This window comes from Augochlora pura, chromosome 4, assembly GCF_028453695.1.
Source record: "Augochlora pura isolate Apur16 chromosome 4, APUR_v2.2.1, whole genome shotgun sequence".
In the NCBI taxonomy this organism is placed as follows: Eukaryota; Metazoa; Arthropoda; class Insecta; order Hymenoptera; family Halictidae; genus Augochlora; species Augochlora pura.
In genome coordinates this window covers 26,175,139-26,200,581 of record NC_135775.1, presented here as the reverse complement: position 1 = coordinate 26,200,581, position 25,443 = coordinate 26,175,139, and the positions used below count along the sequence as shown (strand labels likewise).

Here is a 25,443-nt window from a genome sequence, read left to right as displayed (position 1 = left end):
ACCCGGCTCGTCGCGTCAATCCGTTACATAACCTCTCCGCCCGCTCGAATCGGGAGGCTTCTCCCAGCCGCGGCCGTTCCGTTTTAACGTATTCGCCGCGATAGGCCTGGCCATTACCGCTGACTGTCCTTGTTCTGTTCGCAGGAGCGATTAAGACCACCTACGTACAACGCGGAGGACTACGCTATCGCGCTCAGACGATGGGGAAGGCGTCCATTAGGAAGCGTCCAGGACTCCCATGGCACCCTGCCATCGACGACCAGCTCGAGTTCCGGTTATGCTTCCGGTAGCGGCGAGATGACCTTGAGACAGTTCACCTCGGTCAGCGAGCTGCTGAACAAGCTTAGAACGGACCTCAGGCTGGCGTTTCCAAGGTTGGTGAACCGCGCGCGCGAGCGCGCGCTCTGGCACTCGCGATCGCCGATACAAGGAATTTCCGGCTCGCATCGTGACCGTACCCTTTTTTGCATCGGGGCCACTTAGGGGTCGGAGGAACTTTAGCCGCGCGCGGCTCGAGCATTTCAATAATCACCTCGTCACGTTTCCAGCGCAGAGCGAAGAAGAACGCATCCACCGTCGGTCAATGGTAAAAGATCGAAGGCCGGATAAACGACGAATCGACGCCCGGAAAACCACGCTGCCAACGCTAACGAACTATTGGCCGTGGAAAGATTTTAACCGGGGGCAAGAAACTCGGCGATTAAGATTTATACAGGAAGTCGATTTCCCTGAAAGCAAAAACCTCGCGATCTCGAAACTTCTCCGTTGCACAATGCAGCGCGGAAAGGAGATCGGACTGTACTGCTCGGGACTCTACGACTTCACGATTCACTTTCGCAGGAAACTGTTCTACGGAGCCGGGGGAGTATCGATGGCCGCGCGGAACAGCTTGGCCGGCTTGATTATCCGTGAACAATTAGAGCAAGCGATCGCCCCGGCAAAATTTACGATCTCTCGCCGGAACTAACGACTCTCCGGCGTGCGTCGTTCAAAGAGCCCGCCACCGACCGGACGGGCGGATCGACCCCGGCACTCTCTCGATCGAGAGAGCCGGTCTTTACAGTTACTTTTTACGTAGTTTCTTTCGGCCGGTCCAAAGATGCGTCCCATAAAAATTCTTGCCCGATTCGGCCGGAGATTAGCCGGCCGGTGGATACTTCGCGTCTAGCAGCTCTGGCCCCCACCTCCCCCTCCTGAATCCGACGTCGATTCCTGTTGTTTTTACAGTTATCCGGATTCGGGCAGAAAAGATTTTACACTCGGCCGCGCTGTAAACGCGCGATCGGGAAAGATGTTATCCTTCGGCCGCCGTCTCGCTAAACTTTATTAATCACCGAGGCGTTAGCATCCGTTTGAATTAAACATTCTTTCTATCGCTGGACCCTGGGGGAGGGGAGGTGGGATCCGTTGAACCGGCGTTGCCAGTTTCCGCCGCGTTTCAATCCGCCTGTCCGCACGTCGGCGATCGCATTAACTCTTTAACGGCGATAAGGGGCGAAAGTACGTCGATCCGCGGGCGCGTTTCAATCGGTAATCCAGCCGGCGGCGGTTCGCAAAAACCGATCTCCATTTCCTGTAATAAGGTACTTCTTGTCGGTCTCTGGCGATCGAGGGAACAAAGAAACTAGATCTCTCTCTCTCTCTCCGTGACTACTCTCCGCGCGGCAAAAAAAGCGGGAGAGCGAAGTCGCGCTCGGGTATCACGTCCGACGAAGGGCAAAATAATAGCCCCTCCGTCCCCGTTAGGCGCCGCGCCGGGATGATTAAGGATCAGTGGCGTGAACGCGACTCGATCCCTGAGCGACGCTGACCACCAGACGCGAGATCGACGACGTTTCGTCTCGAATCGCTCGCGGAGCGCATCCCTGTTTATTCACGACCCGTAAAATCGCGATCGTTGGACACGCCGCTAATTGACCGTCGCGATAAACTCGCGATTCCGGGGGGGTTGCGAGTGCGTCAGCCTTGCCCTTTAATGCCTTTCTCGCGATTTACGGCCGGAATCGATCCGCGTAAAGCCGGGCCCCGGTTCGATGCAACGACCGATGCGTATTCGCAGCGTGCGTCCGCGGGGCCTTCGGATCTAGCTATAAAATCCCCCCTCTCTCGCTCTCTCTCTTTCTATCTCTATCTCTTTGTAAAAAACTAGTCGAATGAAACGAGATCGTGTGCACCGTTCGCAAATAATAAAACGTGGCAAATCGTCGGAAGGATCGTGGTAACTGAGAACGAAGCTAATCTCCGTGCCGGCAAAAACTTTTATTTACTCGATCGTCGAAACCGAACAGAGGCAGAATTAATTGCACGGTGGATGGTTCGCGGCAAGGGGGAATTCTAAATTAAATATATATTTCCAGGCTGCGGACCACCCGGCTGAAAAGCCGCGGATCTCACGCAACCGCACGGATACGGTACGATCGAGAGAACCCCGGCCGCCGCCGCCGACGCCGCCGCAGGCCGTTTAACCGCGATCGGCCGCGAAAATAGAGCGCGGGGCGATTCGATTCGATCCGACGGGGCCGAAGGAGCCCGAACGAAATTCCAGGGGGGCCAGAAAACCATCGAGGCGATGCCCTCTAATTAATTCCAGCTCGATCGGCGCGGGCCCTCGTTCGCTCTTATTAAGCGCAATTTAGTCGCGGAGCCGACGCATCGGCGAACAATTTTGCGGTGGAACGGGACGCGTTCGATTCAGCGAGACGCGAGAAATCGATTCGCGTCGCTCCGGACGATTCTGGATCCCGTGTCGAAAACTTTGTGAGATCAGTGCTCTCCGTGCTTCGATTTTGAGGCGGATAGAACGCTATTGTTTGCCTATTATGCTTGGAAGCATAGAAGGAAATGGACTTTGACTATCAGGTTGTGTAACAAGTTCATTCGACTTTTCTTAACCTCTTACGCACGGCTGGATTTTGCGCAAATAAAGTCTTTCATAACTAAATCACCATTTCTCTTAACATACTTTACTTTATTTTCTTAATATACTATACTTTCATTTTAATCGTTTACTTTAATAATTAACAAAACAATTGAGCAAAACACGCAACATTCGCGAAAGCCGCTACAGTGGCGCGCCGTGCCTAAGAGGTTAATACTTATTATACAATTTCAAATTAATCTACCCTGTTTTAAAGTAGACGCTTGCTGCTTTCATTTCAGCAAAGTAGCGTGGAAATTGCTCCACCGTAACGTATCTTGAAATCGCTTCGAGCTCATCCAATTTTCCTTCTCTTTTCCTAGGTGTCAGAGATCTGCGAACGGAATTATTACTCAACCTGATAGTTCCGAAGGGGTGGCTTTTCTGCTCCGAATATCTTCTTAAGAGAGAATCGTGACAAAAGGAGGACGAAAAGATAGATGCGAGCAATTTGCGACCGGAGGCCCGCAATTATTTGAAACTTGAAGTCGCAGCACGCTTTACGACGATTTCGCATAAATTGCATTATAAACGGTTTAAAGAGAGAGAGAGAGAGAGAGCGAGCCGATCTCAACGAGCAGCGCCGTTATTCACACGCCGGCCAATTAGGGGCGACCGTTTGATGCTCGACGATCATTTCTTTTCGACTCATCGCCTCGTCCGAGAGATTTTCTAGAATCCCAGGTGGCACCGGGACGCCATATGGCGGACGCGATTGTCCCACATACGGACCGGTGATCGTCTCTAGAACGTTGGAAGACCGGATAACCGAGCGTACAAGCAGCAGCAGCAGCATCGCGGCCCCGGATAAACGAATATACCGATATTACCGGGTAACTGTATCGGCCGCGGTCGGCGCAGAGCGTGCTCGATTCGCAAATCGATCTGGACGAGGACGCATCCTCCGATCCCCGCGATCCCGTGGACCGTGTATCACTCGCCGGGATCTTATTAGAGCGTTTAGACGGGCCTTTTTGCCTGGCCGCCGCCTTCTGCCCGCCTCCGTGCCACCCGACGGAATCGATTTATTTTCGTGCCGGGCTTAATAATTGCCTGTCCGGATTGATTACGTCGTCGAACGATCACGTGTAACCGGCGGCCCGAGCGGACCGCGTCCTGGTATCTGGAGCGGATGCACGCTGGATTCGTGGCTGGGAAAACCGTGCACGGGGAGGCGCGGCCGCGGCGAGGAATAATAATAATCATAGGAACGAAACGTTCTCTTGCCGCGCGCACGCCATTAAGAGATGATAAACGCGCTAATTATAAAAGACGCGGCGAACTGGTGCGCACAGGAGGAGATCGATTACGGGGCGAACGAGCGAGATCCGACGCAGCCTAGACGAGCGCGCGTTCGGAACGCGAAGCTCGTGTCACACTTTTCAATCCGCGCGGTCATCAATCAGAAATTCTCTCTTGCAAATCGGTCCTCCGCTCGCGAACGCCGGATCCCGAGTCATCCGTGACCCAAAGACCTCGGACAATTACCCGAATGGAAGAAAAAAAAGCCGCGCAGTCGAGCATCGATCGAGAGAAGCAATAACGGCGGACTGTGAAATTCACGATGATCGTCGCCGATTACACGAAATCATCGACGAAACCATCGTCGGCCGGTCGGCTTTCCCTCGGCGGAGCTTTCATCGACGAGAGTCGATCCCGTCTCGATTCCGTGGATTCGCGTGCTCGTCTCGGCCTCTGCTCGAGACTCGCTCGAGTCTCTGGGGTCCGTCGGAGCTCTCTCGGGGGGCCAGACCGACCGGGCCGTCAATGAAAACTGACGTGTTATTAAACCGTGCGCCGACCCACCGAAGCAAGAAACAACGAAAAGAAACGGCGGGCCGCTGCGCGCGCCGAGTTATTATCGTCTATTAACTCGCCAGTACATTTAATTAGACACTCGTATACCCGGGCAATTAAAGCGGGGATGGCTCTGCGATTCACCGGGGAATCGTTGCGCGTCGGTTTGCCCGCTCCGTGGAATCATTCGTGATCCGAACGCGGGCAAGTGTCGAAAGAATTACGGCGAGATGCGGCACGCGATTCGCAAGGAGGCGCGCGTTCGTCGGCTCCGCGAGCTCTGTATTTACCTCGTCCGCGGGGGCTCTCTTGTCATGCGAATCAGGCGTCGCGCCGCCTTTCATTGGTATTCCGTGTCGGCCGCTGTCTTTTGTCAATCATCGCCCCTTTAAAAATACTCTCCGTCCCTTCGATTGACGAGGACCCGCCTCAATGGATTCGCGCCTCCATTCATCCCGACGGTTTTGTACGCCCGGAACGAATTTCACCTGCGCCACACAATGACGGGAACACGTAACGAAACGAACTCCGCCATTATCGCGCGTTATTATACCGTCTTTATTGCGCCGGCCCCGCAGAAGCAACAACGAAACAACAATGGACAGGATGGACCGTTTATTCCCACAGGATAACGAAATATTTTTATTTATTTCATTGCCCGGGCCACTGTTGTTCTTTCGGGTCGTTGCTGCCGGCGCTTAACCCGTTCGCTTCGTTAGCACTCGATCGGTCCGAGGAAAAGAGAAGATAACAGTTCGCGCTGCATAAAATCGACGAATCGTTTTGCTACCGCGTGCGATCTCCGATCTACCGGTTCTATCTGGTTCCGAGGAAGATTGAAGGAAAACCAGCGAAACGCTGAAGTAGACGGGATAACTGTTCGCGGAGCGGGTGACCGGCGAAGCGCAGGCGACCAGAAGCGTAGCAGGGAGTTTGCGAGCGCGTTCGCGAAGGTGATCCCCTGGCTGATGCCGAGTGCATAATGAAGTCCCCCGCGGCACCGTCGCGCGGCGCACGCTCAGTTACAGGCGGATGATTTTAATTAATGTGAACCTTGAACCAAGTAATTACAGCGTCGGTTACGGAAAAACATGCTGCCGGAGTTAATGCGCTTATTTTATAGAGGGACTCGGCATCGTTTTTGCGCCTGTCCCGCGGAGGCGCGTTAATATCAACACACACCGGCCGGAGGAAGAAGCCTCTCCGACGACCGGCCACCGAACCCGCGCGATACCCCACGATGCTTCCGCTTCGCGTAACAGCGTATGCGTAACCGCTTCCTACCTAATGGAAACCAAGGAAGTCTCGTTTCTTTTTTCACGCGATTATCAGATCCCGTTTCTGTTTCTAGCCGCGCGGCAAAACGATGCCCGGCGTACGCGGCTGTCTTCGGCGATACCGATCCTTGTCCTCTAAGAGATAAAATCGCGGCGGCTGCGCCGTCGCCGTTCACGCCGGAATCGAGACGTTAGTTTCATTAATTTTAATTGACTCGGATCCCCGTTTTACAATTCACTTTTCGCCGCGCGCGATTGGAAAGTGCGTGGCTTCGTCTTTCTTCGGCCGACGCGGCCCACTTCCGCTTCTGCGCGTCGGTAATTACCGACTTCGTCAACACGCGAGCGTCGACGGTTAGACGCGATCGACTCGTATCGATTACTGCTACGTCCTGCGAGATTCGATCTCATATCCAGTTGGACACTTTTGCATATCGATGGAATAGCGTTTCTCAATCTTTTTCCACCTTCGCGACCCACCGACGTTCGATTAATTTACAACGTCGTCGGGCACGAAAAAGTTACGGCAAAAGCACGGGAGATCGGCTGTGGGTCAAATCAAGAGGCACCGATGCACAAAGCGGCGATAAATAAAGCGAGACCGCGGCGCAGTTTCCTGCGAAGGATGCGGCGAAGGACCGGGCAGAATTAATTCGTCCGGTGTCGTTCTACGGGGCCGATAAAGCCGGGCCGAGGATTCGCGCGGCAGTAAGAAGACGCGTCCCCGCGCAGTAAATTATGCAATCCATTTACGGCGGAGGCCGAAAGTATCGCGTGAAAGAGAAACACGCCCGTCGTGGTAGTCGTCGTCGTCGTCGTCGTCGTCGTCGCGTCCTTTCGTTTTCTTCGGTCCGCGTCCGTCGTCCATCGTCGTGGATTTTAGGGTGTGCCCACACAGCCGGGCAATAACGAAACGCTTGATATTCATGCCCCGTTCGCCGAAGGCATTCTTACGTGCGCGGCGCGGTCTGCATAATGCAGGGTGTAATATAATGCACCCAATGCCGGAGTTACCGGCATTGGCCAGAGCCCAGCCGCCGCGGGGGCCCCGCGGTGGCATCGCATGACGTCTCCAGGAAAGCGTGTTTTCGATAGCGTAGTCGCTCGCCTTGGAACAAAATTCCTCTTTGTCCATCCTCGGGAATCCGGCACGCGATTTTTCATCGGCCTACGGACACACGTTACGGACACGCAACGTCGCGCGAACATCCCGTAACTGGGACTAGAACCGCGTGCCCTCCGGGCCCAGCGAATTCAAATAGGAACGGATCATCGTCCGGTCCGGACCCTTCCACCAGCTTTATTTCTTCGTTCCCGCATCGAGACGATCAAGACGTCCGCTGTCAGCCGCGATCATTTTTTACACCCTCCTACCCGAGGGAATGCTCGTTTCGCCTGTCGAACGTCTAAAACGCTAATGCATCTGCCCGGCGATCTCTTTTCAAGGTTCCGCGAAATGTCCAACCGTGCGGATCCTGTAGACTCCTCCGTGGAAGAGACTGGTCTAGCCTTAAAATCGAGAGCTGTAAAGTCACGCCCACTCGGAGCACTCTGGACAGGAAAGGGGAACCACGGTGATAAATCCGGCATAGAAGTGGCTACTTCTCCCAAGTTTGACGTCCAGACTCGTATCCAGGGTGGTCCGGGCTGCCGCCGCAGCTTTCGTTTTCTACCGCACGGTCGACCGTGACTTTTTCGCCGCGTCCGACAAAGTCGATCCACGGTGTACGCGACGCGAATCACGCGGGACAACCGTGTGTGGTTCGCGCGCGCGTATACGACGAACGTACATCGACAGCCGGCCGTCACGATACCACCGGCGCGCGGTATGCATAATACGGCCGGTAACATAATGCGTCTATTGTTAGAAGAGAACTCTCTCCTTTTCCCTCTTTCTCTTTCTCGCGCGCGGTTTTGCCGCGTGGGTAAATAGGCGACGAGCACATAGGCCGGGGGTACATAGAAAACGTTTTAATACTCATTTGCATGCATTGAACCGGCGCTTATACACGGTGTTTATAGAGTCCCCGTCTCGCCGAACGTCTCTCTCTCTTTCTCCGAATGTCATTTTCCATCTGTTCCTTTCTTCGATGCCGGGGACATCCAACCGCGCGCGCTTGATTTACGGCTGTTTGCGCAAATGACCGGCAAAAATAACTTCGACCGGGAAAATAACGCGGACGGTGTGATCGTAGTTTTATCGCGATATTTCCAATTTCGGTGCTCGACTCAATCCGATCGGGTTTTATCGCGATACTCCCGTTTGGGGGATTATACGACTCTCCGCGACGATGGTGCACGCGATTCAAGCCGGCTATCAATATTCGGTTGTTATTTCGATCCGCGAACGTTGTTATTCAGAGATTGCGGCATCGGGAGAACCCGGATCGACTTTTATCGACCCGCTTGATATTACGTATAATTTGCCGGAGATTAGATAAAAATTAGCGAGGAAAACAAATATATTATAATAGAACTCCCGATACGAAAATGTAGAGACACGTTTAAAAAAAAGCGTGGAGCAATAACGAGGCTTACGCAGAGACAAGTATTATTAATTGCTCTTCGGCTGGGATGAATACGATGATTGAGCGTGGTTGGAACAGAAAAATCGTTCCCGAAGCGGAAACGATCGATGAACGACCGACGACGACGACTGGCTTCGTCGCTAATGTTGCATAAGGCATAAGGCAACAAAGGAGGTGGTTCTAGAAAGTGACAAAAGGCCTCTCGGCAAGAAGATTCTCACGGCTCCGATCGGGGAGAGATTGCTGCGAGGCGTACGATGCTGACAGACCGGCTCCGGTGCACCAGCGCGCTACACGTGTTTCATCCGTATAATTAAGGAAACTAACGTGACACGATCAAAGATAGTGCTCGTCCATTACGGGCGGCCCCCCCTCGTCCAGAGAAGAAACCACGGCCGGCATTGAAACAAACTTCTTCTTCCCCCCGTCGGTGGACTCTCGGCGTCACTCCCCTTTGACAGTCATAATATCTATTTCCTCGTCCCTTGCGCCGGTCGCGCGGAGGCCCCCAAAGCCCGTCGCACAGGTGCAGCGGCCGAGGAGGCAGCAGACCGGTGCGGAATTACAGGACAAGCCCCGTAAAGGAGGGAAACGATCGGGCGGTGTTCGTCTTGCCGGTGTTCGTCTTGTCGGTCTTCTCTAGCGAATACGATCGGACGAATACGATACCACGGGGCGAGCAGAAGCGATATCGGAACGCCGAACAATCGCGCATAAAACGTCGATAACGACGCCGACATCGGAGACCACGGGGAGACATTGACAATCGAGCATCGATATCCGGCGTCGCGGACAAACGAGACGGAATTTTCATTATATCGATCGAACGAATCGATATGATCGGCAGTCGCGTCGATCGTGTTTCCCGCGGGTAGAGCTCGCGCGGTTCACCGGCATTTAATAATGATGTTTTCAGTGGTCGCGAGACCGTGTAATTTAATTGAAGCATACTCTCTCTCTCTCTATCTCTCCTCCCTTCCATCTGCCGCGGCATTAACTTCGTTAATAGTTGCCCGGTTCTTGTACCGCGTCACACTTATAATCGTTCCGTTGACAACCACGGAGAGGGAACTCCGCTCGCCGGCGCGCCTTACAAAACCGGATCACCTTTTTCTGTTTATCGCGCGGTCCCATAATTATGTAATTACCGGTTGGTTGTTTTTTTTTTCACCCTTCACTGTCAGCGGTTCAATGGCTCCACGCCGGCTTGTCGAGCCTCTCCTCTCTACCCGTCACGGCCGCGACGGCATCGTACCGTTACAGATGCTTCCGGTCCAGCTCTATACAATTAGGGAATTAAGTCAATCACGCGCCACTTTGCAAAACACACACGACAACTGCTGCTCGCGCCGATCTTGCCCGCTGTGCCTGAAATCAATTACAAAAACCACGAGCGCGCCCACCTCGTCCCGACACTCTTCTCGCGTGACACCTTGCTACCTGAAAAAGACCGCGCCCGTCCGACGATCATCTCTCCTCGGAGCAGCTTTTTCGGAGCAATTTCATTCGTAACGAGTACGCTGCCCGAAATAAACATAGGTCCGACAGTATACTGTTTTGTCAGAAAAATGAGACGACTTGTGCTCGATGAAAGCAAGAGAATCGAAAATAATAGTGCGTTTCCTTTGGTCATTGTTTTCCAAAGCGACGCGTAAGAATCGAATGGGGGTGCAATAAGCGAAAAACGAGTCGCGCCGCGAGCCGGAGCAATTCCATCGCTAACGAGCACCTCGAGGAGCCCGGCTGCGCGCTCCGATTGGACGCGACCGCGACGACGCGTCGCGACGGAAATGCATTCTCAAGCGACTATTGATATTAATTTGCAGCTTCGTTCAGGAATTCGCCTCGCCCCCCGCCGACGGGATCACGCTGCTGTTGGAGACCCTCCGGGGTGTTCAGCTGGCTCAAAGTTCTCCACCCTCTTCCGGTCACACGGGCCCGCGTGTCGGCACCAGAAGAGCAGCACTGGACGAGCTTGGATGCGTCGAGTGTCTGGCAGCCTGCGCCGAACGATGCACCGATGCGCCGAGGCTCCTGGTGCAAGCCCAGCCAGGCCTTCTCGCGCTGGCCGTCTGTCTGACCAGTAGCTTGAACCGGTCCCGGGTTCTAGCTCTTCAGGTAACAACAATCGTCACTTCCGTTCCGAGCGGCCCGGTACTGTTAATCAAAAAAAGGAAACCTGTCCCCGCGCGAATACGCTCGCCGCTTAAGCTTGTCCCAGGGAATACGCGACGAATCACGGTGGAAACGTACCATCCTCTCGCATAGCCGCGTTATCGCGGTTTTATCGTTCGCATCGGCTCCGATATGCGATCGAATTTAACGCTTATTTATTGTTTTTTTCCTTTTTTTTTTGCACGGCTAAAACGATTAAATCTGTACCGATAGCACCCTGGCCACCGGTTTTATCCGGTCGTCTATCGCTTCCCACCTCGTTCGTAATAACGTTAATAGCTTCGCTACCGCGTAAACGTGTTGCGTAACGTTCCGATCGCGTCGAAAAATTAATTAGAGAACACCGTGCTTATTTACACGAGATTCCGCGGTCGCGACGCGTCCATGAGTCTCGCGTCACAAAGCGCGTTCCAATAAATTAGAGAAAAATTCGATACCGCGATGATCGAAAACATTCGGTGACCTTCAGTCGTCTCCTCGGCAACGTTCGGGAAGATGAAACGGATCCCGCGTTATTTTTCCGTTCCGCTGGAAATGTTCGTATTTTCGAACTGTAAACGGAACGGTTAATTAAAGAGTCCTCGAAACGATACGAGCGGCGGAAGATTGTGGGTCAGCCCGGCAAGTTTGTCGATCGCGGTGGATCCCGGGATACGTCTGACCCATTCGGTGGCTCGTAAACCCGCGTCCCCGGCGGACTCGGTCCGCTCGACGGCCTCCGCCGTTGGGCCCCGTTATTTCGAGAGTGTCCATCCTCGGAACCAGTTTTTATCATCTATCCGAACGTTATTCGGCCAGCTTCATTTGCAAACTCATGCGCGCTCTCCGTGGCTTCTTCTCCTTCGCTTACTCCTCCTTCCCCCCCTCTTTCTCCGTTCTCTCGCGTTTTCCCATTTGCCGGGGCAAGCGCGCAGGTACGCAGGCATCGCGGTTACGATCAGAAGACGTTGGGACTAACCGAACTGGGGTAATTACTTCCACGGCACGTGATCACAGAAACCTGCCAGAGCCTCGCGAGACGGGGGAGGGGTGGGGGAGGGGGAGGGGGATGGATGTAATGAGAATAAAGAGATCGTTATCTTCGCTCGGCCGGGAGGAACTGTTGACGGGCATTAACTGCCGGGCGGCCGGACCGCCATGAAAATCCCCCCCGTCTCCGCGCGGCTCTCCCTTGCACGAATTCATTATTATGTTCCAGCTACTGACGAAGGTCTGCCAGGCTCCGGGTGGCCACGCGGCTGTCTCCGAAGCGGTCTCCACTTTGAGGCTGAAGTACGGCGAGGGCGGTAGGTTCCGTTTCCTCGCCGGCGCCCTCCTGGCTCCCAGAGCAGCGATTGCCCTGAGAGTCGCAGGAGTCTCCTTCCTCAATGCTTTCCTCAAGTCTGCACCACGGACCCAGACCAGGTTGTACATTCAGGTGAGTGTAGCGAGCATCGAACGCTCCGCCGTGCCCGTAACTAGACGACTCCGAGAAACTTAGCTTTAAACTTGGATCGATCGGCTGATTGTTTGGTGGTAACGATCGATTTCTCTTGCGACACAGGCCGAAGCCTGCGAAGCTGGCCTAGAGCCGCAGGTCCTTCAAGAATGGCTGAAAGAGCTGGACGGCAGGGAGGAGGACGCCCTGAACGAGCTACTGCACAAGGAGGTCCAGAAGTGGACGCACAACTGCGTCGACGTGGACACGTTGCAGAGACGTGTGGTACGTGCCGAGGAAACTTGTAGAATTCTTAGCAAAAAGGTTTCGGCCCTGCAAGCGGAGCTGCAGCAGCTCCAAGTCGAGAAGCTGAACAGCTACAACCGGGAGGACCGTGAGAAGGTGACGGTGCTCGGGACGAAGCAGTCGCCGAAAGTGTCCTCGAACGCGGAGGACGAGGGCATCAGCTCGTCCGAGAGATCCAGCAGCCCTGAGAACGGTAAACACCAGATGCGCAGCCATCAGAAGCACAGCACGTCGCCGGACAACGACCAGGAGACCACCATCGACGACGTGATCGAGGAGCTTAGGATCATCGTGAAGGACGCCGAGCAGGAGTTCGGCGACAAGAATCGCGAGGAGAAGGAGAGGATCTCTCAGGCTACCTCCAAGGACCAGGCGTTCAGGAGCTCGGAGTCGTTCTTGCTGGACAGGGTCCTGAAGAGGGACCAGCAGTCCGATGTGAAGATTTCGAAGTCCAATCCGGGGTCCGTCGTTTCCCAGAGTATGACGAAGGGCGAGCAGGTGACCTACTTCGGGAACGATCGGGATTACAGCACGGACTCGGGCAGCAACCGAAGGCTGCACGCTGATGCGAGGAGAATCTCTAAATCGTCGGTGGACGGCAGCGTGAAGATAGTGATTAAGGGGCCGGATATAGAGGACGCCATAGTCCCGACGATCCTGCATCCTCAGCCTCCGAGGAGATCGCCGCCTTGTCTGTCCACCATCATGGCGGTCAGACACTGCGACTTCCCGGACCACGAGGAAACCTACAACTCTCACGACGAAGAGATCGAAGAGGAAACGTTAGGGGACGGCAGCGACTCTCTGCTCAGTGCTTCGAGGCTGAAGTACAACGGGAAGAATCAGACGTACGAGGAGCAGATCAGGAACACCAACAGTAACCACTTCCCGAAACAATCGAGGAATATAGACGACGAGCATGACGGGAAATTGAAGAAGAGCTACGACGATCTGCGACACTTCGACGAAGGCGAGAAGGACAAGAAGACGATCAGGAATTACGAAAGCTCGTGCAGAGCAAAGAACGAGTCCAAGTCCAGGCAGGATGGGTTCGTACAGAGGCACAACTCGAAGTACAGGAGCGAGGTGGAGAAGAGGAAATTGCTTCGCAGGTCCACCAGCCACGACTATCTCGAGTCCAGCGCCTCGAGTCCAAGGTCAAGGAGGTCCGGAAGGAGCCGAGTCGAGAGCCACATCAGGAAGTTCGAGAGTCTAAACTCGTTCGACGAGCATCGAAGTCTGCAGAGTTACGGGAGGCCGGGCAGCTCCGAGAACCTCAGCAAGCAGGAGCACCAGTTCTTCGAGGACAGCTCGAGAAACAGGATGCGCAGGTCAGAGTCCTTCCACCATGTGTCACACGTGGCCAAGAAGGAGCAGTGTTCGTCCCGTGGTGGTAGCGACAGCGGGTTGTTCTACGTCACGGATTTCAATTTGGAACCACTGCTGACACGGAAACCAACTTCTATAGAGGCTCCAAAGTCGCCCAACTTGCTGACCAAGTCCTTGGATAGAATCGACGAGGGACTCGATTCGATGGTGGACATCGTCATCACGGAGGAGAAGAGCCAATGGAGATCGGGCAAACACCAGAAGACCAAGAAGTCTCGGGAGGAGAGGCAGGTGATCAGGTCCAAGTCCAACAAATTCGAAGACACGAGAAACTGCTACGATGTAGACGGGAAAAACAGGAAAGAGGAGTCCAGGAACAAACACCTGAAGAACGACGAGTTTTATAATGTCAGCGTGAACAATAAACAGCTCAGGAGCGACGAGCTGTACGAGGAGCAGAGGAACCGCGAGTGGAATTGTCAAAACGAATTGAATTCCGCCAAGAGGAACGATTTGGATTTCGACAGCGCGCCCATGATCATGGGCAAGAACGGACCCAAGAACAACTCGTACAGCCAGCACGAGAACATCGGGAATCGGTTCACGAGCAGGCCGAACGATTCCGGGATTTTTGCTGGCCGAACTTACGATACTTTCGGCCTCGGTAAGAATCGGTTCAACGCCGGCAAATACTCCGGAAACCAACAGATCAAGGATAGCCCCGTCGGAAGGAGAAACACGACCTCGTCAGCGACCGGAAACCGCGGAAAAGTCACGGACGTCGTGTCAGGGCTCTATTGAAAGTAGGTCCGTGTAGATTTCTAGTGTTCTCGGAAACAGATTTCAAAGAATGAGATATATTTTTGTATACAGATTAAATACAAAAGTCTTACGAACGACATTCGTTCAGCTCTTTAGATATCCGCGTCGCGTCTTATCGTGTATGAAACAATGAAATTCAAGTATATAGTTTAGATCGCTCCGCTTATCGCGACAAGGGGTGCAGTGATTGTAAGTATTATACACAAGAATTCGACACTAAAAATATGGGGTGACGTTCAAACGAATGCTAATTTTCTAATCGTTTCATTTAACTGTCGAATGAGACAGATCCGAGAATGATTTATTGTGTGCCACGATAATTTGTTCTATTCTAGAGGAAGGTACGACAGTGATAATAATTACAGATTTTATAAAAATTGTATGTCGATCTAAAAAAAAAACGTTGTATATTTTCAGAGAGAATTGTTTAATTTACTATTTCGGGGTCACTCTGTATATTTCTGATAACTACGGTGAACGTGTCATTCTCGATATGAAGATAGGTGTACGGTGATGGACTGTCACGTTTTTGATGAATTGTGCAATATTATGTTTCACCATATGTAATTACAGACCTGTAATTATATCGCGTTTCAGCAAAGATCTGTAATTTAGTATGAACGCGCAGATAAAAAAAAGTGTACAGAACATAAGCCAGGAAGCGGCAATGACTACGAAATAAGTACACGAGTTATCATCGTTGTAATCATTATTGTTAGGTCCAACCTCTTTTTCTAACTTATTATAACTAATGTATTCGCGAAGCAAACCTGTAATTATGTTCTTCATTTGAATAAAATTGTTACCCTTATCGTTACAGCGAAATAATATTCAAAAGCCACTCCTGATAAGTAAAACTACAATTATATCATCGTATTTATTTCCGATTAATACAACAAATACATAGAAAAGGAGAGATACAACAGTATAGGTTTTATGTACACAAAAAATTTACATATACATATTACCGGTAATTTTCCTAGTAACTTGCGTTATAATAAATAAATTATTTAAAGTATTAAAAAAGTTCACTTAATACTGAAAAACATGCGAGAAATTTCTGCTATAAAATATATGCTTTGTATCGTCAAAGGCACACGTAACATTTTCAGTCGATAGAAAAATATTGAATTAAACCTTTGACAATGATAACAACACTGATGCTTCGTTTTTTTTTTAACTGGCTGTAGCATGCAACAAAGTGGTCGTAACTTCGCTAAGTTCGTAACATGAACGTCCATTTCGGTGGGTCACTTCAAGGCTACCTAGAGTCGGTGATTCGTTCGATTTGTCACGTATGATTTCCACAAGTTGTTGTGACGTTTTCTCTGAAATACGAGCACAAATATAATAGTATAAAATGTGGATTTAATAACGCAAGTTGCTAAATATAATTAATCTTTAAAACCTTGGTGCGATGATAGTAAATACGATAATTCCTCTTGAGTAGAAATGTATTGAAACTCATCGCCACATATTCCCTTCAATACTGCAACAACATCCGTTCGTGGATTGTAAAAGTAGAGTCCTTGTTTCCGATTGTTAAACTCATTGATCAATTTAGCGATTCCCTGCGAGAATATATTACAATCGTATCAGAGCATGCTCCCTAGTTCGCAAATTTTCTAAATATAAATATGTACCTCGGCAGCTGTAAAATCTGCTCCCAACATGTACCTGCAATCAACAACTACCGGGACTTGACACGAGCCCTGCTTTATTCCCGCATTTCCAACTGACTTTTTAATGAAATCAACCGCAGGAAAGTAAAGGCTGTTTCCTGGCGTGACCAGAAGATAATCAGCTCCGGAGATAGTCTAAATATAATTTGAAAGTTATTCTTAAGTCGTCTAAAATTACGTAATACATTCCCAATTATAAAACGCTACTCACGGTACATTTATCAACGTGTATTGTTGGTCGTGCAGAGGGATATAATAAGAATATGAGATTCGTCCCTACACCCATGAGTATTCCGTATTCTACTCCAATAAGGAGACAGAATAAAAATGTGACAAACATTGGAATGAGATCCTTTTTGCTAGTTTTCCATATCAACATCACAACTTGATACTCAATCATGTATATCACTGCACAGATAATAACTGCTGACAAGGAAGCTGAGAACATAATATGTTCCGTTAGACGTGACATCTTAATGGAAGAGCGTGCATAAGCAAAAAGATTGTCGTCTTACCCTTCGGTATATAGTAAAAGTATGGCGTTAAGAAACTGAGAGCTAATAATATCAATATTCCTGTATGCAACCCACCCATCGGCGTTTGCACGGAGCTAGCATGATTTACTGCAGACCTACTAAATGAGCCAGTAACTGGCATAGAGCTTGTACAAGATCCAAGCACATTGCAGATACCCAGCGCAATTAATTCTTGAGTGGCATCCACCTTGTTACCATTTGCAAACGCTTTTGCTATTGCCACGTTGCCAAGAACACCGATTATGGGAACCAATGCTATAGACGCGCCCAATTCCGAGCACATTTCAGGAAAACTTAACGTGCGATTTCCAATCTGTGTGGAGAACGGTGGCCATTTAATATGTGGAAGACCAGATCTTACAGTGCCGGTGAGAATAAATGGAGAACCAGTCTCTTCCGAGTTCAATTTATATGCAATAGCGGAACAAACAATGACGACAATAGCGTTTCTAGCTGTAGATATCAGCCATATCATTTTTGTCAAAATCCTCTGATAATCGTTCGGTTTCTGATTATCGTAGCCAAATTTAACGTCTTTCATTTTCTGCAAGATAACAAACATATAATTAAGGCCTTCAACTCTGTAATAAATTAGATTATAGTTGAGAGATAACAATATGAATTACCCTAAATACTAATAAGATAATAATACAACTGATACTCATTGCAGTATCCCACAGATTAGTTTCATGAATATTTTTGAACACTTTGGCGACAGTATCTAAAAATCCTTGAGAGGAGATCTTCAATCCCAAAAGTCCTTTGAGCTGTGAAGTCACAATTATAACGGATGTGGCTGACGTGAAACCAACTGTGACTGGTATCGATATGAAATCTATAAGTACTCCTGCGAAATTGTGCAAATTAATTAGTACAGTGTATTGGTTGAATTTTGTAATGATTTGCTTGCTATTCAATATTACCTAAACGTAGGAAAGCCATCAAAATTTGCAAACACCCGCATAGAAATGCAAGTAGTATTGCAAAATCGGCATTTTTACCCTGCACATATTCGTGCGTCATCAATGCCATAAGTGCGGTTGGTCCAATTGTGATATCCTTGCATGATCCAAATATTATGTATACCATTGCTCCCACAAATGCAGAATAGAGACCATACTGTAATTTTATAAATCTATAAGTAATGAACGATCGCATAGAAGCGAAATAACAGCAAAAGAATTATGCGTGATACCTGTGGTTCTAAGCCCGCTAAAGTCGCATACGCGAGCCCCTGCGGCATGACAGTAAGACCGACAGTGATTCCAGCGATAGCATCGTTTAAAAATTTGTCCGAGTTATATGTCGGCAACCAGCGAACAATTGGTATCCGTTTCCTGACAAATTTGCTCAATTTGTTCAATTTATCGTCCTTTGACTGCCATTTTCGAAATATCGAATCGGAAGCCATCATAAATCGAGAAGTATCTTCGAAAAAATGCAGAAATTCAAAACCTTTCAACGAAACAAAATTCTACGAAAATTCTAAACATCAGTATGAACTAATAAAAAAAAAATCTAAAGTGACTACAAAAGAAATAGACAGTCCCAATATTTCATTAAAAAAGAACTGTTGAAAATTTTCGAGACATATTGCAAATTGATAAAATAGAATTTGGAAAGTACCGGTATAAGCCATCGTAAATTGTATTAAAAACTCTTCACAAGTTATATTTTTAATCGAGTCATTGAACTGTCTATTTCTCTCCAAATAAATCCGTATAGTAGTCTGTCAAAAGCGCGAAATATTTTTACCTGTGAAAGTATCGACTTTCACCTCAGCGCCGGAGCTTCTCACGCGTACGTTCGTCTTTAATTATACTGTAGTGACATGAATGTAGAAAAAAAAAGAAGATAAAGCAAATGCTAATAACTGTCTAAATTGATAGCATTTGCGTTTCGCGATGCCGCGGTGAACTGAAAGAAACTAAAGCCTTTCGACTGTTTATATACCCAGATAGACCGCGAAATTTATCGCACGTTAGCGGAGGAAAAGTCTCGACTAGCCTTCATGCTTTTTGCAAGAGTCGTGAACAGAAAGGATACGTAAGCAAGTACGGATAACCTCGGTACTCCCGTATTTCGATAATTGTCATTAGTAACGAAAACAAATTTATCAATTCGACGGTGTGAAAAAAAAAGATTACTTTAATTAATGACAAAAGAAAAAAGAAGAAGCAAGAGCAGGAGACCGAAAATTATGAATTAAAATTCTCGCGTGCCTATAGCTTCATTAGCGTGGTCGGGTCGTTCTAATTTTTTTCTAACATTCTCGACCCCTTTGGCTAGACAACAATCGCAATTGGAACACGGGAGTTAGTCAATCGTGTTAACTTATGCGTCGAAATTGCATAACCCCGAACGCGTAAAATTCGCAAGTTTAATTTCACCGAGACGTTTTAACGCCGCGCCGAGGGTAATTTTTGTTGCTTTCCGAGTCACTGAACTAAACACGTGGCCCGTTAAAGCACGACATGTTTCTCAACAGCCTTCGTGCTCCAATTTATGTTTAGACAATTTATTAAAGGTCCACCAGCTACTTGACCCATCAACGAGCATTCTGTCTGTGCACTGAGCGAGCAGAGAAGTTCCACACTTTCAGATAGACAAGGATTACTTCTTATCGTTGTGCTGTACACTAATCGTCGCCGGAGGAAATGCACAATCATTTTCACGGCGTAAATACGATAACAAGTATCCTGTTTCAATGCGGAGAGTTTCACACAGAAAGTCCATTGCTTCCGCTCCAAAAATTTCGCTGTTGGCGCGTGTCATTTTCATTCTGGAAATTTCGATCGCGCTCGTTGATTGGCATAACCTGTTACGTGTGTGTGTTAGCATGACGGTGTTCTGTACTTGTTAAGGACTGTTTCATGGAAAAATCGTGTACGAGATTCAACGACAAGAGTTAGCACGTCATTCGGCAAAGTAGTATACATGAGATGAATAAACGCACTGACCAAACTCTCGCCATGAACTGAACCTCAAACCGGCATCGTTATTTTACAAGCACGGCAAACAGTTTCGATCGAGTGAGGGAAAAATGCAGTTTACATATTTCTCGCTAGGGGGATTGCATTTGCCCGGTGCAGTCGGTAATTTAGAACAAATAAATCTGGTTCGTTGGCTCGTCGCGCCGCGACCAATAACTTTGTCGTATCACGGAATGTCCTTTAAAGGGTGCGTTATTTGAATTTCATAAATGTATCCTGCTTTTAATCCGATCGCAATTTATGCATCGATTATGTATCGCACGATTTATGTAGCACAATATCTCGTGCATTGTTTTTCCAATCAATGAATCATAAGAGATTCCATTACCTTTTAATTCGACCTAAAGAGTTTTTTGTCTGTTTGCACTTGCGCATCCTCTTGTTCATCAGTCATCATCAGTATTATGGCGACCTTTATGGTGGTCGGTCATTCTTAATATCTATACATTGGAGGAGAGATAGAGAGAGAAAGAAACTGTTCCTGCAACAGATTTTCAATTAAGATTCAGCTCATCGTTAAACAATTAAGCATACGGTAAACTGATTAAATTATCTTTTTTCATAGATAGCTGTATAGCTCTAACCGATCTAAAAATCATGCACAAATGTTGTATTCCGTCCGGTATCAATTGCGTCGCAAAATAATATTTTACCGAATTTATAGTCTTCGGTTATTACGTTCGTTAATTTTGGTGTGCGCTTAACACGATAAAAATTGTGCAGAATGATCGTTCTGTTGCATTTTCATTTCACTGTTCACCGAAACGTCCGAAATATTTCCGTCCCGAATACAAAGAATTTATAGTATTCCCTGTGTAATATGCGGCAGAGGTTCACCATTTTATGTTTAACAGTGTCGTTGTAATCGGTTGTAATCGATGTTGTAACGGTACTTTAGATTTCAGTACCATTACAAAGCATTCTATACCTATGGTTCATCTGTTCTTGTTATTCCACCTTTTTGTCTAGGATAATTTTAAGTAGATGTTTTTATTATTCAATGTGCTTAGTTTCTGTAAATGCATTTGTAATAGGTAAAATGGGTTCCACTGATAGAGATTTAAAACAGAAACATGATATAGAGCAGATGGCCGTAATCGGCAAGATGCATAATATGAAGTGGCTGAAAAGTAATTCTCAGTTCTCAGGCCAGTACGTTTATGTCTGTTTTATATATTTTAGTTCGCTTTTGTTTCAATGATTTGTTATCTGTTCTTTTCACTTTTAATTATTCTAACAGAATACTCCGTGCAAATAAAAGAAACGCATATTGTTGATTCATAAATGTAATCTCATTTTCCATTATTACTATAGTCTATTCCACCGTGTATAGTAAATTACTAAAATATTTTCTATCCTCATTCATGGATGAATACGCAATGCCCGAAGAAAAGATATTAGATACTAAGTTATGTAGGTCGTCTTTGATATTTTTAATTTATTTTTCTATTATAGCGTGAAAGTATTTGCATGTGGAAAAGAATTAATATGTACTCCACTGACAACTGAAATAAACGAAGGATCAAAGGACAGTGCTGATGTTGTCTCAGCCGACAGTGCTTCGAACAGTCCCGAGTTAGAGAGCAATGAATGTATTATGAATGAATGTATAGACAACAATAATATCATTACAAATAACAATACGCTTGAATCCACTTTAAAAGTTGTTGACCCGTTTGGGGAAAGTATTATGGAGACCACTTGGAATAAAAATGTTAATATAGCTAGTACATTATTGCAAAATCCTCAAGAGATAAAAAATATAAATTCGCAAGAGAATATTGTCAGTATTCCCCTGGAAAATCTTAGACTTGAAGAGGCAAGAAAAATTAAATCCAAAGAAGCATGCAATGAATCGTCTAATAAATGGTAGGTTGACAAATTAATCTCTGTTATAATGTTTTCTTATCTCACTGTTATGACTCACATGATTTACTACGTTTTATTATTAGGGATACTATTCATAGTATTCCTGACACGACAAAGGCAGATAGCAATGAAAGTAATCAAATTAATTCGAAGCAATGTCATGATAATAATAATAACAATGCCAAATCTAAAGCTCAAACCGCACCGGAGTTACAAAAAGGTATGCAAAAAGCAACTTCGAAGACAAATATTAACAAAAATAATGATCACAAGGTCAAAAAACAACCAGGTGAGTTTCAAATGATTCAGAATTAACACGATCAATGGTCTCAAGACATAATTCCAACGAAGGGATGTATTTTTACTTGCAGGAAACTCAGTAAAGACGTCTTGTACTATTTCAAAACAAATTTCTAAAGATCAAGATAATTCAATGCAGTCGCATAAAAATGAAAAAATTTCCAGTACAGACTCTAGAAAAACCTCTGTACCTGTAACTAAGTATGACAAATGTAGCAAAGTAAATGGATATAATAAGCAATTATATACTGGAAAGGGGACACAAATGAAGGAGCAGCAGTTTTATAAACAAAATTTTTCTACGTTTAACGATAATGGTGACAAAAGAAGATCTATGGAAGTATTGGATGAGAAAAACAGGTCTCAAAGGAAAAACAGTGATATAGATGATTCAAGAAAATGTAACAAAGTTCAAATAAATCGTACTCAATCATACAATGTTCAATGCAATAGGAATAAACCATTGGTCAAGTCGCAACAGCAATATTTAAGGGATTCGACATCCAAAGAGGAAGAAAATTCTATCAATCATACACCTGGTTTCAATGATAACACTAATTCGATTGAGAATGGATCAAAGAAAAGATGCGAAACTAGTAAGGAAAAGAATGATACGCAATGTTTCCAAAATACGTCGAGAGGAAGTATAAAAAATTTCTATGTTTCAGAATGCAATACGAATGAGAAACCCACGGGGAAACCATCCGGTTCTGTATCTTGTAGAAGAAACTATCAGAATGCTTCTTATGTGAAAACCAATAATGACAGAACCTCGAAAGACGAACAGGGGTGTATGCAGAAATTCAAGAAAGATCCTCATATTTATAGGCGTTCTTCCGGCACTTTCCAGCCTTTCCCGAAAGACGCGAGTGGCAAAGAGAAGTCAGACGACCACAAGAAAACTGTATCAGACTATTCGACGAAGGATTACAAAGCGAATCAATCCGAAGGCTCAAGGATAAGCATATGTTCGCATAAGACAACCAATGGTGCTAGTAACAATAAGACTGACACATCTGAATCAACTGTAAATAATCTGCAGTCCACGAGATCATTGAATTCTTGGTCGAACAGTACCAAAGATCCTGCAACCATAAGCGCGTCCGTTCATATGTCGCAAGAGTCGCACCTGTTGCAAGCTCCTTGTAACGGAACTGAAGTACAATTCGCAAAGACTGAACAAGATCATACTAGTAATAATAATAGCAGTAAGATGAGTACTAGTAGCTTGGAGGCAAAGTCGGTGAAGTTTTCTGACAACGTTCAAGAGATCCATACAACGGCTCATTCAGAGTCATCGTTGAATACCAATAACGTTATCCAGCACCATAAAATCGCTACGAACTCGTATTACTCCGATCTGCAGCCTGCACCTAGTGTAAACAACGCTCAACAACTAGAGAGTCATCAGTGTGTACAAAATAAGAGTTACTTCGATAATAGTAGCGCCCAGGTAGCAAATCAGAACCTATATCTGCTGGACCTAGCTCACCAGAAGTCAGACCAGCACACCAATTGCAATCAAAGTATAACAATGGGTAATGTTATGCCGTACAGCAACATGTCCCCGGTATATTTGAATCAGTACAATAACGTTCAGAACATAGCAAGAAAGACTACAGACAGCAACATAGTCACTCACAACACACTAGTGCCGAGCACCTCCTCCTATACAATAGAGAATCAGAGTATCATGCAAGGTGAACCCTCCAACATTCTCATGCATAGTCCTCAGGCCTCTGTGTTGCCTACGTCATCGGGTTACCACAATCATGCGGCGACCAGTCAGCATAATCAATGGAATCTGTCACTTCCAGATATGTTTGTCTTTGGGAACATGATGAACACGGCGCAACCAATGAACATGCAGATGCACAACTCAAGACACGTATGCAGCACGGATTTCAACGGCATGCAGCAGGGATACATGCAACCTCCGATGTATTATGTGCCGCAGCTGTGCATGCAGGGTTGGAATCCCATGATGCAATACCCACCCCTGTTCCAAAATGCTCCATTCAGCAATTGCAGCGCATATCCGAATCAAGTGCTGCCTTCGAGCACCGCAGCTGACTCCATCAATTGCTCCTTGACTACGTCTATGCAGAGCAATCCGTACAAGCAGTTCCAGCAAATACAGCAGCTGGAGAGCAATCCTAACTACTCCGTGCCCATCAAGCTGGATAACTACGTAGGAAGTAGTATGCAGGGTTGCAAGTCGAACGTCAGGATGAAAGACAACGCAATGGATATGCACGCAAGAACCCGCCAATATCGAGTTCCCGATTATCAAAGCTGTATCCAAGACAGCCAGGGGGCGGTGTCCTATTCTTATGGAACCGGCATGGACCCGGCGAGGAATGGCTCTACAAACATGCACACGCAACTGAACCAGAAGTACGCGCCGCGCACTACTGCCAACTATCAAAGAATGGCTGATCACTGTTCGCTATTTCAAAGTAACCAGGATCTCAACAGGAAGGACGACGTGTCGAAAAACGACTCCGAATGCACACCACCTATGGTCTCACCGAGGGATTGTATGTATTATGGAATCAACTATCCTAGGAAGCAGGACATCATTCAAAATTCAACTCTGCACTCCGATGTCAAGCCGAGTATGACATATATAGGCAACCTCAATACTCAGCCTTACGTCCCCCAGTACCATAAGAATGGAAATTATCACGCACCCTCTAAAGAGCTCGCGTACAAAGCGACTTTCGGTCGTAGTATTTGCAGATCGATGGAGCAGTAAAATAGTAGAAGCAGTAAGGAACGGTAGCACCACAAGCGCATAATCCATTTCTTGTTTCCGAGTTAGATCGTTGCAGTCACACCGTACAAAATCGTCGCACGTTCATCCGCGGCCCCCTCGGGCCGTTCTTGCATCGTCGTTATCTTTGTATACAGATCGAATCAATCAACGTGATTACTTCGAATCATTCAAAAATTATTGTGTCTACGGAATATTCGATTTTATGTTTCTTACCAGCTTGTTTCTGACCAAACTCTGCAAGAGTTTTATGAAATAACGAAAGCGTTAATTTGCACAGAGATCCGCAACAGCTATTAATTTATTTGTAGTTTATCGAAACGCTTTCTATATAGGTTAAAACTTTGACAAATAATTCGAAGTAATCGCATCGAATGATTCACGTAGTAGGTACAAGTGTGGGCGTCATGAAAGTTTTTTAATCTACTTTAGACACATAATTCACGTGCATTGTACTTACATAGATGTTTGGCATCAATTTAGCGATAGACTCTTCTTCAAAGTTGAAAAGCTTTAAAGGGATTTTACGATATTGTAACTGCCAATTACGCGATAGCCTCGTCTTATTCTATTTCCTATGGTAACAAGTGTGAAAGTAGCAAATCTATTTTCTAGAATTCTCTTCGGACATTTCTATCGGTCAGTCTAATGAACATAGATTAAATCAGTGTTACACGTTGCTCGGATTTCTGTAGAAAAGAGTATCTTTTTAATATCAT

The 25,443-nt window shown here is 47.2% G+C and overlaps 3 protein-coding genes across 7 annotated transcripts in view; 2 read left to right on the top strand and 1 right to left on the bottom strand.

Annotated features, from left to right (window-relative positions):
- The window catches only part of Mwh (multiple wing hairs), a 46,875-nt gene extending 31,491 nt beyond the window's left edge, over positions 1-15,384 (top strand). The window contains exons 3-6 of one of the 2 annotated variants that reach the window (XM_078178431.1): positions 145-374; positions 10,346-10,637; positions 11,893-12,111; positions 12,238-15,384. In XM_078178431.1, the coding sequence (XP_078034557.1) occupies positions 145-374; positions 10,346-10,637; positions 11,893-12,111; positions 12,238-14,547 (3,051 nt within the window). In that variant the 3' untranslated portion in view covers positions 14,548-15,384. The remainder of the gene's footprint in view (positions 1-144; positions 375-10,345; positions 10,638-11,892; positions 12,112-12,237) is intronic. The other variant, XM_078178432.1, reaches the window with a different exon arrangement.
- Positions 15,385-15,416: 32 nt separating this feature from the next.
- Positions 15,417-19,758, bottom strand: LOC144468745 (sodium-independent sulfate anion transporter). Its single transcript, XM_078178433.1, has 10 exons — positions 19,747-19,758; positions 18,542-18,607; positions 17,982-18,214; positions 17,710-17,905; positions 17,413-17,633; positions 16,766-17,330; positions 16,462-16,688; positions 16,212-16,385; positions 15,977-16,139; positions 15,417-15,896 (listed from the first exon to the last, which is right to left on the bottom strand). Exons 3-10 carry the CDS (start codon positions 18,198-18,200, stop codon positions 15,745-15,747), a joined length of 1,917 nt encoding a protein of 638 aa, XP_078034559.1. The 5' UTR covers positions 18,201-18,214; positions 18,542-18,607; positions 19,747-19,758; the 3' UTR covers positions 15,417-15,744.
- A 434-nt stretch (positions 19,759-20,192) lies between these two features.
- Positions 20,193-25,410, top strand: LOC144468809 (uncharacterized). 4 transcript variants are annotated; one of them, XM_078178546.1, is made up of 7 exons: positions 20,203-20,314; positions 20,814-20,931; positions 21,235-21,648; positions 21,732-21,937; positions 22,020-22,308; positions 22,402-22,544; positions 22,617-25,410. In XM_078178546.1, exons 2-7 carry the CDS (start codon positions 20,819-20,821, stop codon positions 24,704-24,706), a joined length of 3,255 nt encoding a protein of 1,084 aa, XP_078034672.1. In that variant the 5' UTR covers positions 20,203-20,314; positions 20,814-20,818; the 3' UTR covers positions 24,707-25,410. The 4 variants fall into 4 exon arrangements, with proteins under 4 accessions (XP_078034673.1, XP_078034670.1, XP_078034672.1 ...); XM_078178545.1 differs by having other exon boundaries at positions 22,020-22,544; XM_078178544.1 differs by having other exon boundaries at positions 20,202-20,314; positions 22,020-25,410.
- Positions 25,411-25,443: the final 33 nt, after the last annotated feature.

Coding starts and splice junctions, on each gene's coding strand:
- LOC144468745 (XM_078178433.1), bottom strand. CDS start 18,200: ATGATGGCTTCCGATTCGATATTTCGAAAATGGCAGTCAAAGGACGAT. Junction 17,331..17,412: donor TTATCTTATTAGTATTTAGG/GTAATTCATATT, acceptor GTTATCTTGCAG/AAAATGAAAGACGTTAAATT. Junction 16,689..16,765: donor CTTTTACTATATACCGAAGG/GTAAGACGACAA, acceptor TTATGTTCTCAG/CTTCCTTGTCAGCAGTTATT.
- LOC144468809 (XM_078178544.1), top strand. CDS start 20,819: ATGGGTTCCACTGATAGAGATTTAAAACAGAAACATGATATAGAGCAG. Junction 21,649..21,731: donor AATGAATCGTCTAATAAATG/GTAGGTTGACAA, acceptor TTTTATTATTAG/GGATACTATTCATAGTATTC. Junction 21,938..22,019: donor CAAGGTCAAAAAACAACCAG/GTGAGTTTCAAA, acceptor TTTTACTTGCAG/GAAACTCAGTAAAGACGTCT.